At 55.2% G+C, this 12,560-nt stretch overlaps 1 protein-coding gene across 4 annotated transcripts in view; it reads right to left on the bottom strand.

Annotated features, from left to right (window-relative positions):
• The window catches only part of MCAT (malonyl-CoA-acyl carrier protein transacylase), a 15,525-nt gene extending 2,965 nt beyond the window's left edge, over nt 1–12,560 (bottom strand). Inside the window, exons 1-4 of one of the 4 annotated variants that reach the window (XM_034987348.1) lie at nt 12,129–12,560; nt 10,665–10,752; nt 7,466–7,731; nt 784–839 (exon numbers count right to left, since the gene is read on the bottom strand). In XM_034987348.1, the coding sequence (XP_034843239.1) occupies nt 784–839; nt 7,466–7,731; nt 10,665–10,752; nt 12,129–12,548 (830 nt within the window). In that variant the 5' untranslated portion in view covers nt 12,549–12,560. Of the gene's footprint in view, nt 1–783; nt 840–4,075; nt 4,680–6,999; nt 7,038–7,465; nt 7,732–10,664; nt 10,753–12,128 lie in introns of those variants that run through there. The other 3 variants (XM_034987350.1, XM_034987347.1, XM_034987349.1) reach the window with 3 other exon arrangements.

Below are 12,560 nucleotides of genomic sequence, written 5' to 3'. Positions count from 1 at the left end.
TCCCCACATGGGCTCATCCAGCGCTCCCTGCTGGAGCAGTGCAGCCTGTGGGGCTACCCATATAGGTGTGCTGGGGAGAAGGGGCTGGACAAGGGGCACCCACCATGTGGGCTCAGCCTGCCGCAGTCCTGGGCCTAGTTCTGTTTCCAGACCGTGTTAGGCGCGCTCTCCAGAACTTGAGCTCTGACTCCACCCCCCACCACCCCCCGCTCCACAGTCCCCGCTATCTCAAATGCCAAACCTGGGCTGGGGTGAGCCCCCCATCTTCTGCAGCCTCCTCTTCCTGTCCCCTTCAGGTCCTGGATTTGGAGAGCCTTCCTTGCACCCTCATGACTGAAGGGACCCTCCCAGCCACCACCGGGCTTTCTGTGTCACAGCTCTCCAGGGTCTGGCCCTTCACAGCCTGACTTCCCACCTCCTTTCCTGTAAATGGTCCCCTGGGGCTATGTCAGGCCCTCCCAAAACCTCACAGGCAAGCCCAGAGTCTGCCAATTCCCAGGTCCTTGCTGGGAATGTTCCATCCTGACATCCTGCTCCACCCAAAGGACACTCCACCCCTGGACAGATACACACCAAGTTCATAGACCTGGAAGTGACCCAGGGCTTTCCCTGTGTAGCTGCATTGACCCCGGGGCCCTGCGGATCCACTGGAGAATCAGTTAACTAGGGATGTGGCGAGGCCAAACCCAGAGGCACCTCTTCTAGGAAGTGGTGCCTAACCACCTAGCACCAGCTTGCTCCTAAGCTCTTGGGACAAAACTGCCCCCCCAGCCGTGTACCCACCTGAGAGGTTCCATGTGGCCAGGGCTGCCTTGTAGCTTCCCGAGGAGCTTGGGCTTCTTCAGAGAGAGGAGGGAGTGCAAATGGCTGTTTGTGGAGCCCCCAGGTGCAGCCAACGCAGTGGCTCTTCCCTGCAGGGATTTGGGGACCCCTTCCCCAGGTGTTCTAGCGTTTGCAACATTCTTCCCACCCATGGATGTCAGCGGAGCCCCTACTGCGCTAGGCTTGGGCACGGGTTCTGGGGTTGTGGTGAAGACATGGTCCCTCAAATCACACATTCTCTTTAAAAAGCACACAAAGACGCTAAGGATTGGGGCTGTGTTTGAGGGCAATAAAGGACTGAAAATGGGGCTGGGGTGGATGAGACCCAGAAGATACTGGCTGTGGAGAAAACGAAGGCGTCACCCAGCAAGGAGGAGCAGCACATACAAAGGCCCTGGGGTGGCTTGGGCCGGTGTCTGACTTGCTGTCTCGTCAGTTCATGCCAACCCTGGGGCCGAGAGGAGCTTGCCACAGCTTCTGCACCCCCACACGAAGTGGATGCGGCTGCATCTGGAGCCGGCATTTCACTCGTCTGCTCAAGACAGCCCAGCCTACAAGTGGGAAACTGAGGCCCAGAGAAGGAAGGGGCTTGACCAGAGTGGCACTGGGATCCTCTGATCCCAACCAGATTGGGGTCTTTGCCCATTGATGCCGTCTAGTCCAGCCTGCAGGGGGTGCTGAGACGCTGAGGCCCAGATGAGGAAGGGGTGATGGTCAAACCCAGTCTGGCTGATCCATGTGGCAACTTCCACAAGTTGCAAACAGATGCTTAGCAACAGTGATACCAGAAATCACTTGGCCAACCCCAAAAAGGAAGGACTGGAGGCCTCGCCCTACTAGGAAGGGGGGCAGGGGTGACATGGTTACCCTTCGGCCTCACGATCCCTAGAGAATTGCCCCACAATGCTCCCATCTCCTGGGGCCCCTCTGCAGCGGGTCCCAGGGCCACTGCCACAGGGTGGACACAGACTGCTATTCCATGGGGGGCCTGGGGTGGAGGCCCCTGGAAACAGTGAAGCACCTTCCCAGAGGAGGTGACAAGGCTGCAGGGGTGTGAGGGGCCCCGTCATCTTTGCTGTTTCTGAGGCTTTTGGTCAAGGCCCTTGGTCCAGTCAAGATTTCTGGGGATGAGGCAAGATCTGATTCTCTTAGAACGTGCCCAGGGAAACCTGTTCCTGCCAGGCAGGGAAGCAGCTCCCAATTCCAGGAGGACCGAGGGAGGCAAGCTGCTGGAAAGAGAAACGAGGAACAGGCCCAGTGTCTCCATGGGCACGGGACACAAACGTGGTGGCAGGTGTGCCCACCTCGGGGCCAGCACCATGGGGCCAACGATGGCACGCGGTGTTCTCAAGGGGGCGCACACTGGCCCAGATCCTGCCAAGGAGCAGGATGTAGGATCCACCACAGCCCCTCAGGCCCTCACCCCAGACCCTGAGCTCCCCCCCAGAACTCCCCTCCCCACCCTATGCTTCTGTCACTCATCCAGACTCAAAGTCTGCAGGGGTGGGGCGGGGCAAGGGCCCATCCACCCAGCCCAGGGCTCCCGTCGTGGAGGTGAGCACTGCCTGCCCGCACCTTTGGGTTCCCCCTACTGGGCAGCCCCTGCAGTGTAGCCAGAGACTTTGCCAGTTTTCTGGAACCTTCTTTTTTTTTTTTTTTTAAGATTTTATTTATTTGAGAGAGAGAGAATGAGAGACAGAGAGCACGAGAGGGAGGAGGGTCAGAGGGAGAAGCAGACTCCCTGCCGAGCAGGGAGCCCAATGCGGGACTCGATCCCGGGACTCCAGGATCATGACCTGAGCCGAAGGCAGTCGCTTAACCAACTGAGCCACCCAGGCGCCCCTCTGGAACCTTCTTAAGGCAGCACCATATGCCCTTTGAATGCTGTTCCTTCTCCCTCCTGTGGCTTGGAGTCTGGCTGGATCCTGAGGAAAAGGGCCGTGCCCAGAGAAGCAGGAAGGCCTGCCATGCGGGAACACTCCCCCTCCGCCGCTTCTCCAGCTCCCTTACGTGGGACTGTGCTCCTCAGAGCGGAGTGTAACCGCCCCCCCTCCCTGCCTGCAGCACCCCCAGAGAACGCAGGCCTGGCCTGGCCGGTCTCCCAGGGCGGCCGCCACCACAGCGCTCGGGGGAGGGTTCGGACAGACTCCGCACTCTTTAAAAGTAACAGCAAGTTTCGGGCAACCCTCTCGGGTCCCCGCCCTCTTTGGGAGCTTTGTACTATTGCTCCATGAACTTTGCTGCCCACCAAAAATAGTAACAGCAAGGTTCTTTGTGAATGTTTGAAAATTTCTAAGATGGGAGTTTTAAGAGATCCTCACTGAACTCCAGAGAACACTCAAACTCCAGCGGTGGGGAAGATGGGGTTCCGTGGTCCTCTTCGCAGGGGCTCTCGGCCAGTGCTGCGGACACACGTGGGTACGTGCGGGTCACCAGGTCTAGAAGGGTCACTGGTACAGAGCGGCCGGGAGCCAGGACAGCAGCCCACATCATGAGCCAGTTCTGCCCAGAGGCTGACGGGGCCCCTGCCGAGAAACCCTGCGGAATTAAAAACGAGAAACCTACCCGGGATTTGACAGGTGTCTACACAGACATTTACAGACAAATGCAGAGATCCCGTATCTGGATGGGTTTCCCACTATCACCGATGAAGGAAAAAGCCACCGAGGAGCTTAGAATGACTCCTATTTAGTATCAGCGCAGGAGCGGCGTCCACCGAGAGCCTGCGCTCTGCTACGGTGTGGAGGGGGCAGAGAAGCGCTAGGGGGGTGGCCTGTGCCAAGGGAGGTCACGGACACAGAGCAGACACTTAGCGATCACTGTCTGCAGGGCTGCCTGGGGGCGGGGGAGGAAACAGGGCCCTCAGCCGGCCTCCCCAGACCCTTCCCGCCTGGCTACGGACTCTCTTCCCCACCAGGGCAGAGGCCGCTTGCTTACAGGTAGACAGCAGGTGCTCAATACCATCTGTTGGGTAGATAAACAAATGTGGGACTGAGTCTCCCAACTATGGAGAGTGGGGTGCACAGGATGGCTGCCCAGGCCGGTTGTGTCTGAAAGCCCTTTGCTTTCCGTGATGAAAGGGCTGAGATTCTGGCCGTGGGTGGAGTGACAGGCCACAGGCCGCAGAGGAGCCACCAGAGCCCAGGGGTGTGAGGTCTGCCTCCGGGCAGACTCTTCTGGCCTAGCTGCAGCTTTCCCCCCGGCCTTGGAATAGACCTGGGGGAGAAACGGACCTTGGCAGGTCAAGAAATACTCACGTCTAGTGCTTTTTATGTGGCCTTCAAACCACTTTGCAAACACTGCCTCCCAATCACTTGGAGGAGGAGGCCTAGGGACAGGCAGGGCAGGTCCAGGCCCGCTGCAGCCCCTCCTGGGTCCCCTTCTGCCTCCCAAGCTGCGCCCCCGCCGCCCCGGGCACCAGGAGATCCGCCGGGGGGCCTGGTCTAAGTCCCGTCGTCCTCCAGCACCTCCACGTGCCTGTAGGACTTCCAAGCCTGCAGGTTACAGCTCTTCAGGATGGTTCCGAGCTGATTCCCAGGGCCCACTTCAAAAGTCTGGGGGAACTCCGTGCCTTTCTTCCTCTCATATATGGCATGCATCGTCTGCTCCCACTTCACCGGGGAGACCACCTGCCGCACCAGCAGTTTCTGGATGTGTTTGGGATGCATGTATCTATTCCCATCGACGTTCGAGTGGACGGAAACCAGAGGCTTCTTGACGCCAATCGACTTCAGAACTTGTGCCAGGGGCTCTAAGGCCGGCTCCATGAGGCGGGTATGGAACCCCCCGCTAACGGGCAGCATCTTGGTGCGTCTGAAGTGATACTTGGAGGAATTCTTCTGGAGGAACTGCAGCGCCTGGACGAAAAAGGGAGGAATTTAAGCCAAGGACATCTTAGGGGAAGAAACAGTGAGGCGGCCAGCACTGGTACATAGGAATGCCTCATCCTGCAGACAGTTGTGAGGACAGGCTTACTTCACCTCTTCATGCCAGTACAGATCAGTCGTGCACGCGGTGACCCCGAAGTCCTCCTCTGGGGCTGTGACCACTCACACAGCCCTGCTGGGCAGGCAGCCACGGTGGGGCTGAAAGAGATCGAGGCTGGGGAGCGTGGTCCACCCCAGCGCCTCATTCACTGGCCTGGGGGCGCCGGGCAGATCACTCAACCTCTCAACTTCTGTCATCCACAAACTGAGCACAATTTCAGCTGCTTCAGAAGGTTGCCGGGAGGCGACCAGACAGGAGGTGTGAAAGGGCCTGACAACACGAGAACGCACTACCTAGTGCGAGTTTGCAAGTATAAGCCGGCTACCCTTCACAGTTTTTAATAAGCCCGTCTTCCTATTACTCCATAACCCTCAAGATAAAAATTCCGGGGGCGCCTGGGCGGCTCAGTCGTTGGGCGTCTGCCTTCGGCTTAGGTCATGGTCCCAGGGTCCTGGGATCGAGTCCCGCATCGGGCTCCCTGCTCAGCGGGAAGCCTGCTTCTCCCTCTCCCACTCCCCCTGCTTGTGTTCCCTCTCTTGTTGTGTCTGTCAAATAAATAAATAAATCTTAAAAATAAATAAACAGGGGCGCCTGGGTGGCTCAGTCATTCAGCGTCTGCCTTCCGCTCAGGTCATGATCACAGGGTCCTGGGATCGAGCCCCGCGTCGGGCTCCCTGCTCCGCGGGAGGCCTGCTTCTCCCTCTCCCACTCCCCCTGCTTGTGTTCCCTCTCTCGCTGTGTCTCTCTCTGTCAAATAAATAAATAAAATCTTTAAAAAATAAAATAAAAAATAAAAACAGTAGATATTCTTAAGAGACCCTAGGCCTCAGGACACAGCCCGGGGCCTGCCACCCTGATGGTCCTCCCCTGGGCTCTGCCGAAGGGCTTCCTGTGTGCTAAACTGTCACCAGTCTCTCCGGCCCCATCTCTGGCCTGCCACCATCCTGCCACCATCTGTCCTGGGCTGGGAGTCTGCTGGCGTCCCACATAGGCTGCTGCAGCAGCCTGAGCGCTGGCGAGAGCCAAGTGCAGCCGAGCTCAGCACAGCGAAGCAAACTGTGACGGAAGTGGGACCCCAGCTGTGGGAAGCACTGAGGGGCCCGGCTGCCTGTCACTGCAGCAGGGTCCAGTCTGTCCTGGAGCCACTGTCCTCCAGCCCCATCTCACTGAGGGGCACCCAGGAGCCCCCCTGCACACCGGCCTTCTGGACCCTTCCCGCCGAGCCTGGGCTGTCTGGTCAGTGGCGTCTGCACGGATGGCTACTCATTTCAGCATCTCACAGTGCTTTCCACGTAAGGCCTCTGGACTCATCCAGCTCGCGTCCCAGGCTGGGGCCACAGGAGTCAAGGCCACAGCCTCAGGGCCCAGGAGGCAGAGGCCAAGGGGTTTTTGTCCATCAGTGGTTGCAAACGGACTCGCCTGCTCAGGAAAGCCCTGCCCTCACCTAAGCTCTTTCCTTTGGCACCAAAAGGCTAACGCCGGGAATCTGAGGAGTCGTCAGCCCGCGTACCCAACTGTCTGGGAGCTGCGCAAGGAGACGCCAGCCCTGGTTTGGGGCCCCTCCCCACCCACTTCGGGGCCGTTCCAAGGCTGTTAATGGGAACGAGCAACCAGTTCCACGATCCACGTGGGGCCACTGTCACCCATCCTATGCCCTTAGAACTGTCACAGGAGAGACTCTCGCTGGTTCCGAGGAGATTCACAGACTCCTGGCATACCGTCAAGGCCTCTTGGGGGACGGCTGACTGAGCGCAGTCGAGTGGAGGAAGAAGGTTCCAGAATGAGACAGACTGGCGCTCCGTTCTGCCTCCACCATCCCTAAGCACTGGCCTCTCCCTCTGCCTCAGCTTCCTCGTGTGTTAAGCACGCGGAGGACTCCCTTCTGGGGAACACAGGCTGGCTGCAAGGCCTACACGACACGAGTTGTGTAGACACGGGCCCTGCAGCTGCAGCCCCTGTGTGGGATCCGGCGTGGACTCAGCAACCCGGGGCCAGGCCCTCGGTGCCCAGCTGCACTTTGCCATCGGCTGCTCGCTGCCTCCCTGCTGGGGACACCCTCTTCCCGGCAAATGTACCCCCCACGCACCGCTCCTGGTGTCACCTCCTCAGGCCTCCTGAGAGCCAGCCTGACCCTTACTGTGCCCCGAACCCGCAGTCACCCGTTCCCGGCTTATCAGTCCAGGTACCTACCCTCAGTCCTTGTTACAGAGGAGCTGCTTGAGAAATGTCTAGGGAAGCAGTGAATGGAAGGAAGGACAGAAGGAAAAGAAAATGAACTTGGGGTAAAAACAGATACCTAAAAGGCACAGTGGGGCGGAGTAACCTAGCAGGAATGGCTTCTCCTCTCGCTAAGGAAGCAACCAGATCAGAGGTGAGAACCCCAGAATTTACTACAGGAAGGCTCTGGGGATCATCTGGTCCAACCCCTTTACCTAGGTGGGCTAGGTGATTTGCTCAAGGTCCTCGTTATGCATGGTGGAGTGGGGACAGCATCCCAGCCTCTTGCCTCCCTCTGCAGTGCTCACGCCACCTCCCGCCCGCTGCCCTGTCACCCTGCCCCCCCGCTTGCCCTCAAATACTTCCCAGAGACCATGGCTTGGCAGAGCACCCATCACACCATCGTGGGCCTCCCTAGTGTGGGTGGGACAATTCTAACCTTCTGTATGGGCTGGAGTCTAGGAAGGCTGTTCCCATCAGTACCAACCTCCAGGTGTCCTGAGATCACCCTGCAATCAGGAAAGAGGTAGTTGGCCACCTCACACACGGGGTTCTCTATGCCCAAAGTCTTGCAGTGTTCCCGGGCTTCTAAACAGGCGAAGGTGAACTTGGACTGAGGCTGGCCGAGGACAGACAACATCCCGCTGGGGACAGCTTCCGAGGCTTCCTGCATGGCCTCTGCTCGGACTTTCACCGCATACAAACCTATCCAAAGAGAAGCGCATTTGGAACGATCAGGGCACGTGATGAAGGGGGAAGCCCAGACCTGTGAGACAAAGCACGAGTTCACCCAGCATGTTGGAGACGCTGATACTGGTAGTTAGCAGCAGTCCCCAAGGCCACAGTTCTTCGTATCTCTATCTACTACACAGAGATGGCACCACCATCATGAGAGAGCTGGGTGCTGTCCTTGGCACCATACAAACGAAACCACGGAGCTCCCAGCCTTAAAGCTGGCTTGCTGTAGGATGCAGTTCTTAACCAGGGGTGGTTTTGCCTTGGGGCAGGGTCTGGGGACACTTGTGATTGTCACAACAGTGGAGTGTGCATGTGGGGGGCGTACGCGCGCATGTTACTGGCATCTGGTGGGCAGAAGTCAGGGATCCTGCTCCACATCCTACAATGCACGGCCCCACCCAAATCAAGTTGTTATCTGGTCCAAAACGTCCACAGTGCTGCTGGTGAGAAACCCTGGTGCAGGGAGCAAGTGCAAAGGAGCAGACTTGGAGCTACATACACTGTTTGGGGCAAGTCATGACCTTTCAGGTTCAAATTTTCAGTTAGTAAAATGAGGATAATACTATCTCATCTGCCTGGATTGTTGCGACAACTGCGCATCAGAATTTCAATAACAGGATTCTCATAAATCAAGTTTAGTGCCCTCACTTGGAGCTGGAGAAGCTGACACTGCCAAGACAAATGAAGCTCCTGGTTGAGGGCGGCTCAAGTTCAAGGTGAGAGGACAGGCAGGCAGCCCGTGATCATGATGTAAGAACGGCCTGTGACGACTGGACATCCGTCACCCTGGTCCTGGGTCTGCTCCCTGGGGGAGGGGATGACCGGACCAAGGAGAGGTTAAGGGACTAGTCCAGGGTTTCCTGGGACCACAGAGAGGGTCTGAGGAGCACACCCTGCACCCTTCCTAGCACATCTTCCTTCCCTCAGCACCTACATACGTCTGTACTGGACTGTTGGCCCCTTACACAGGTAGGGAGCAGACTGTGGAGCAAATACAATGAGAGCCTGAGGTAGCAAGTAGCAAAGAACCCACAGGAAAGTGGAGAGGGCATGTGGAAGTCCTCCCACGCAGGTATTAAAGAACTATGCAAAATGTCAAGTGAAAAAACACAGGATATACATAGGCCATAACTCTGCAAATTATGTGCACAGAAAACCTATGCGTGTATAAAATAGTTTTATTAGGGGTGCCTGGGTGGCTCAGTTGTTAGGTGTCTGCCTTTGGTTCAGGTCATGATCCCAGGGTCCTGGGATAGAGCCCCGCATTGGGCTCCCTGCTCCGTGGGAGGCCTGCTTTTCCCTCTCCCACTCCCCCTGCTTGTGTTCCCTCTCTCACCATGTCTCTCTCTGACAAATAAATAAATAAAATCTTAAAAAAAAAAATAAAAGTCTTGGGGCGCCTGGGTGGCTCAGTTGGTTAAGCGACTGCCTTCGGCTCAGGTCATGATCCTGGAGTCCCTGGATCGAGTCCCGCATCGGGCTCCCTGCTTGGCAGGGAGTCTGCTTCGCCCTCTGACCCTATCCCCTCTCATGTGTTCTTTCTCTCTCATATAAATAAAATCTTAAAAAAAAATAAAAATAAAAATAAAAAATAAAAGTCTTATTAGAAGGTGTGAATATGCAACATTTTTTATCGTTTCCTTAACTGTGCTATAATGCTGTTTCTTAAAACACTGAAGTAAAAGTCACATAAAATATAACGAGTTTCAAGTGTTTAGTTCAGTGGTATGTTGTGCAACCACCAGCTCGCTCTAGTTTCAAAACTTTCTATCCCTCCATAAAATACCCCGTATCTGCCAAGTAATCACTCCCCATTTCTCCTTTCCTCTGGCCTCTGCCCCCATAATCTCTAATCTGTTGTCTCTGTAGATTTGCATATTCTGGACATTTCACATAAAAGGGATCGCTTCTTTCAATGAGCATGCTTTTGAGGCTCATCCATGTTGTAGCATGTATCAGCACTTTCTCCCTTGTTATGGCTGAAGAATATTCCATTGCATGGACAGAGTGCAATTTGTTTATCCACTCATCTGATGAGAGACATCTAGATTGTTTCCATCTTTGGGCTATTCTGAATAATGCTATTATGAACATTTGTGTACAGGTTTTTCTGCGTGGACATAGGTTGTCATTTCTTAGGTATATACCTACAGGCAGAACCACTGGGCCATACGGTAATTCTATGCATAATGTCTTGAGGAACTGTCAAACTGTTTTCCACAGCTGCACCATTTTACATTTCTCACCAGCCATGTCTGAGGGTCCTATTCGTTCACATTCTTGCCAACACTTATTATTTTTAATTTTCAAAATTTTATTATTTTATTATATATTTTTAAATTGAAATCATCCTAGTAGGTATAAGGTGGTATCTCAGTGTGGTTTTGATTTGCACGTCCTTAATCATCAGTGATGTTGAACATCTTTTCACCTGCCTGTTGGCCGTTTCTATTTATCTTCTTTAGAGAAAGGTCTGTTCACATCCTTTGCCCATATTTAACTATAAACAAAACAGTTTAATGGGCTTCACTATGAGCAAAAATCTTAAGTGAAACTGATATGCTCAAGATCGAACACTTACTCCTTTTCATTCCACGACTACCTATTGGCCATCTATCACGTGACAGGCACTGGCGGTGTGGGAGTGGACTGAGAGCACCCAGGACAGCGCGGGGGACAGTCAAGCAAACAGAGCTCAGGAGATTACAAAAAAGAAAGAAAATCTTCAGGATTAAAAGGGAATCAAGGTGAAATCTGGTCCTTGGGTCCCAATGTCATTCTCATCCATGTGCTTCCTTATCACCCGAGTCGCTCCAGAATTATTTTTGGCAGTGTCCTCGATCCCCAGTGAGCCCAGCAAGAGAACACCCCGGCACAAAACCAAACCCCTTCCTGTGTACCTTCAGAAAATTCCATGGCTCCAGCAAACACTAGGGCTGCAAATTCTCCCACACTGAATCCGGCAGCAGCAACACAGTTTTCAATAACCTGTGGTGACAGATGCGGGACATGAGGCCGAGGTCTCAGGAGGGGTTCAGCCCAGGGCTCTGCACTGAGAGCCGGCAGGGTGTTCAGAGGCTCAAGGAATCAGGAGCCACTGGCCTGATGCTCTGGCTAGAAGAGTACACACAGACGTGGCCTTGACAAGCCCTGAACCAGCCCTTTTACTGATGAGGAACTTCCCTGGCAGGACAAGTTAAAGCCTGCTGGCTGACTCTGGTGAAGCCGTGACTCCAACCCAGGGCTCTGGATCCTCCTGCTTCTCTGCCCTGGAGATGCCTTAGGCCGAGGGAGACGGAGGGAGCTACGCAGAGAAGAGAGTGACTCAGTCACAGAGGGCTGGATTGGATTCTTAGCCTAGGAGAGTTCCCTAACTTCTCCCGAGCCTTGGTTGTCCCATCTGTGGGATGGGGTAAGGGCAGGACCTACCTCACAGGGTTACTGAGACGACACCAAGATAATGTCTCTGAAGTGGTTAAGCACAGACCTGGCCGAGGGTAAGGGCTCCATGAGTGTTACAACTACCACTTCACTAATTCCGTTATGTGTCCGAGTCTCCTTGCCTCATCCACAAAGTAACTGTATTTACCTCACGAGGTTGTTGTGAGAATGGAGTACAGGGTTCAAAACAGTAGCTTCACACTTACTCTTTTGATATTATCAAATGTTAACAAGAATCAATTCACACCTTCAAGTGAAGTGACATTCTCACACATCTTCTTAATGATCCCTCATTTAAGGTCGAAGTTCAATCCTTTTAAAATCATTCAGTAACTAACAAATGACTGAGTATCATTTAAAATCCTTGAGGGGCATTAAGGAGAGCATGCGATGGGATGAGCACAGGGTGTTCTATATAACTGTTGAATCACTGAACTCTCAGAAACTAATAATACACTATGTTAATTAATTGAATTTAAGTTAAAAAAAAGTAAAAGAAACACACACACACACACAAGAAAATAAATAAAAATTTAAAAATCGCAGCCCAGGCTCAGTAGGTGGAACATGCGACTCTTGATCTGGGGGTCGTGAGTTTGAGCCCCATGTTGGGTGTAAAGAATAGTAAAAATAATAATAACCTTTTAAAAATAAGTAAAATAAAATCGCAGTCCAGCCGACTCCTCAGCCCCTTCCCTGCTCTGTTCTCCTTTCTGTAACGCCGTATTTATCATACTGTGTCATTTACACAGCGTATTTCTTCTTCATCATCCCTCTCCCCTACATGCAGGCTTGCCTAGGGCCACGGCCCCAGCGCCCACAACAGTGGGAACTCGGGAAGACTCTGCCCAATGCGTCAACGTGGGAGCCTCGGGCCTGGCGGGGGGGGCCCGGCACAGCGCATCCTCCCCGGCGGGCCTCACCGCGGGCTGCAGGTGATGCAGCTTCTCCACGGCGGCCAGCGAAGCCACGAAGACGGCGGGCTGGCAGTGCGCGGTGCGGTCCAGGGCCTCCTGCGGCCCGTGCAGGCTCAGCTCCAGCAGGTCGTAGCCCAGCACGCTGCGGGCGGCGGCGTAGAGCTCGCGCACGCGCGGGTAGCGGAGCAGCCCCCCGCCCATGCCCACCACCTGGCTGCCCTGGCCCGGGAAGAGCAGCACCGAGCACTGGCCCGGCGGCCGCCGCGCCGCCGCCTCCCGCGGGCCTTCCTCCGCGGCTGTGTCGTCTCGCAGCAGCTCCGCCACGTCCACGGCGCGCGGCGGCGGCAGCGGGAAGTCCGCGGCGCCGCGGCGGCAGCCCGCGCCCCAACCCCGGGCCCACGCGGCCCGCGCCACCCGCACGCTCATGGTGAGGCTGCC

Source organism: Mirounga leonina, unplaced genomic scaffold (genome assembly GCF_011800145.1).
Source record: "Mirounga leonina isolate KUSES-001 unplaced genomic scaffold, KU_Mleo_1.0 Mir_418, whole genome shotgun sequence".
In the NCBI taxonomy this organism is placed as follows: domain Eukaryota; kingdom Metazoa; phylum Chordata; class Mammalia; order Carnivora; family Phocidae; genus Mirounga; species Mirounga leonina.
Note: the sequence above shows the minus strand (reverse complement) of the source record. Positions and strands in the feature narration are given on the sequence as shown.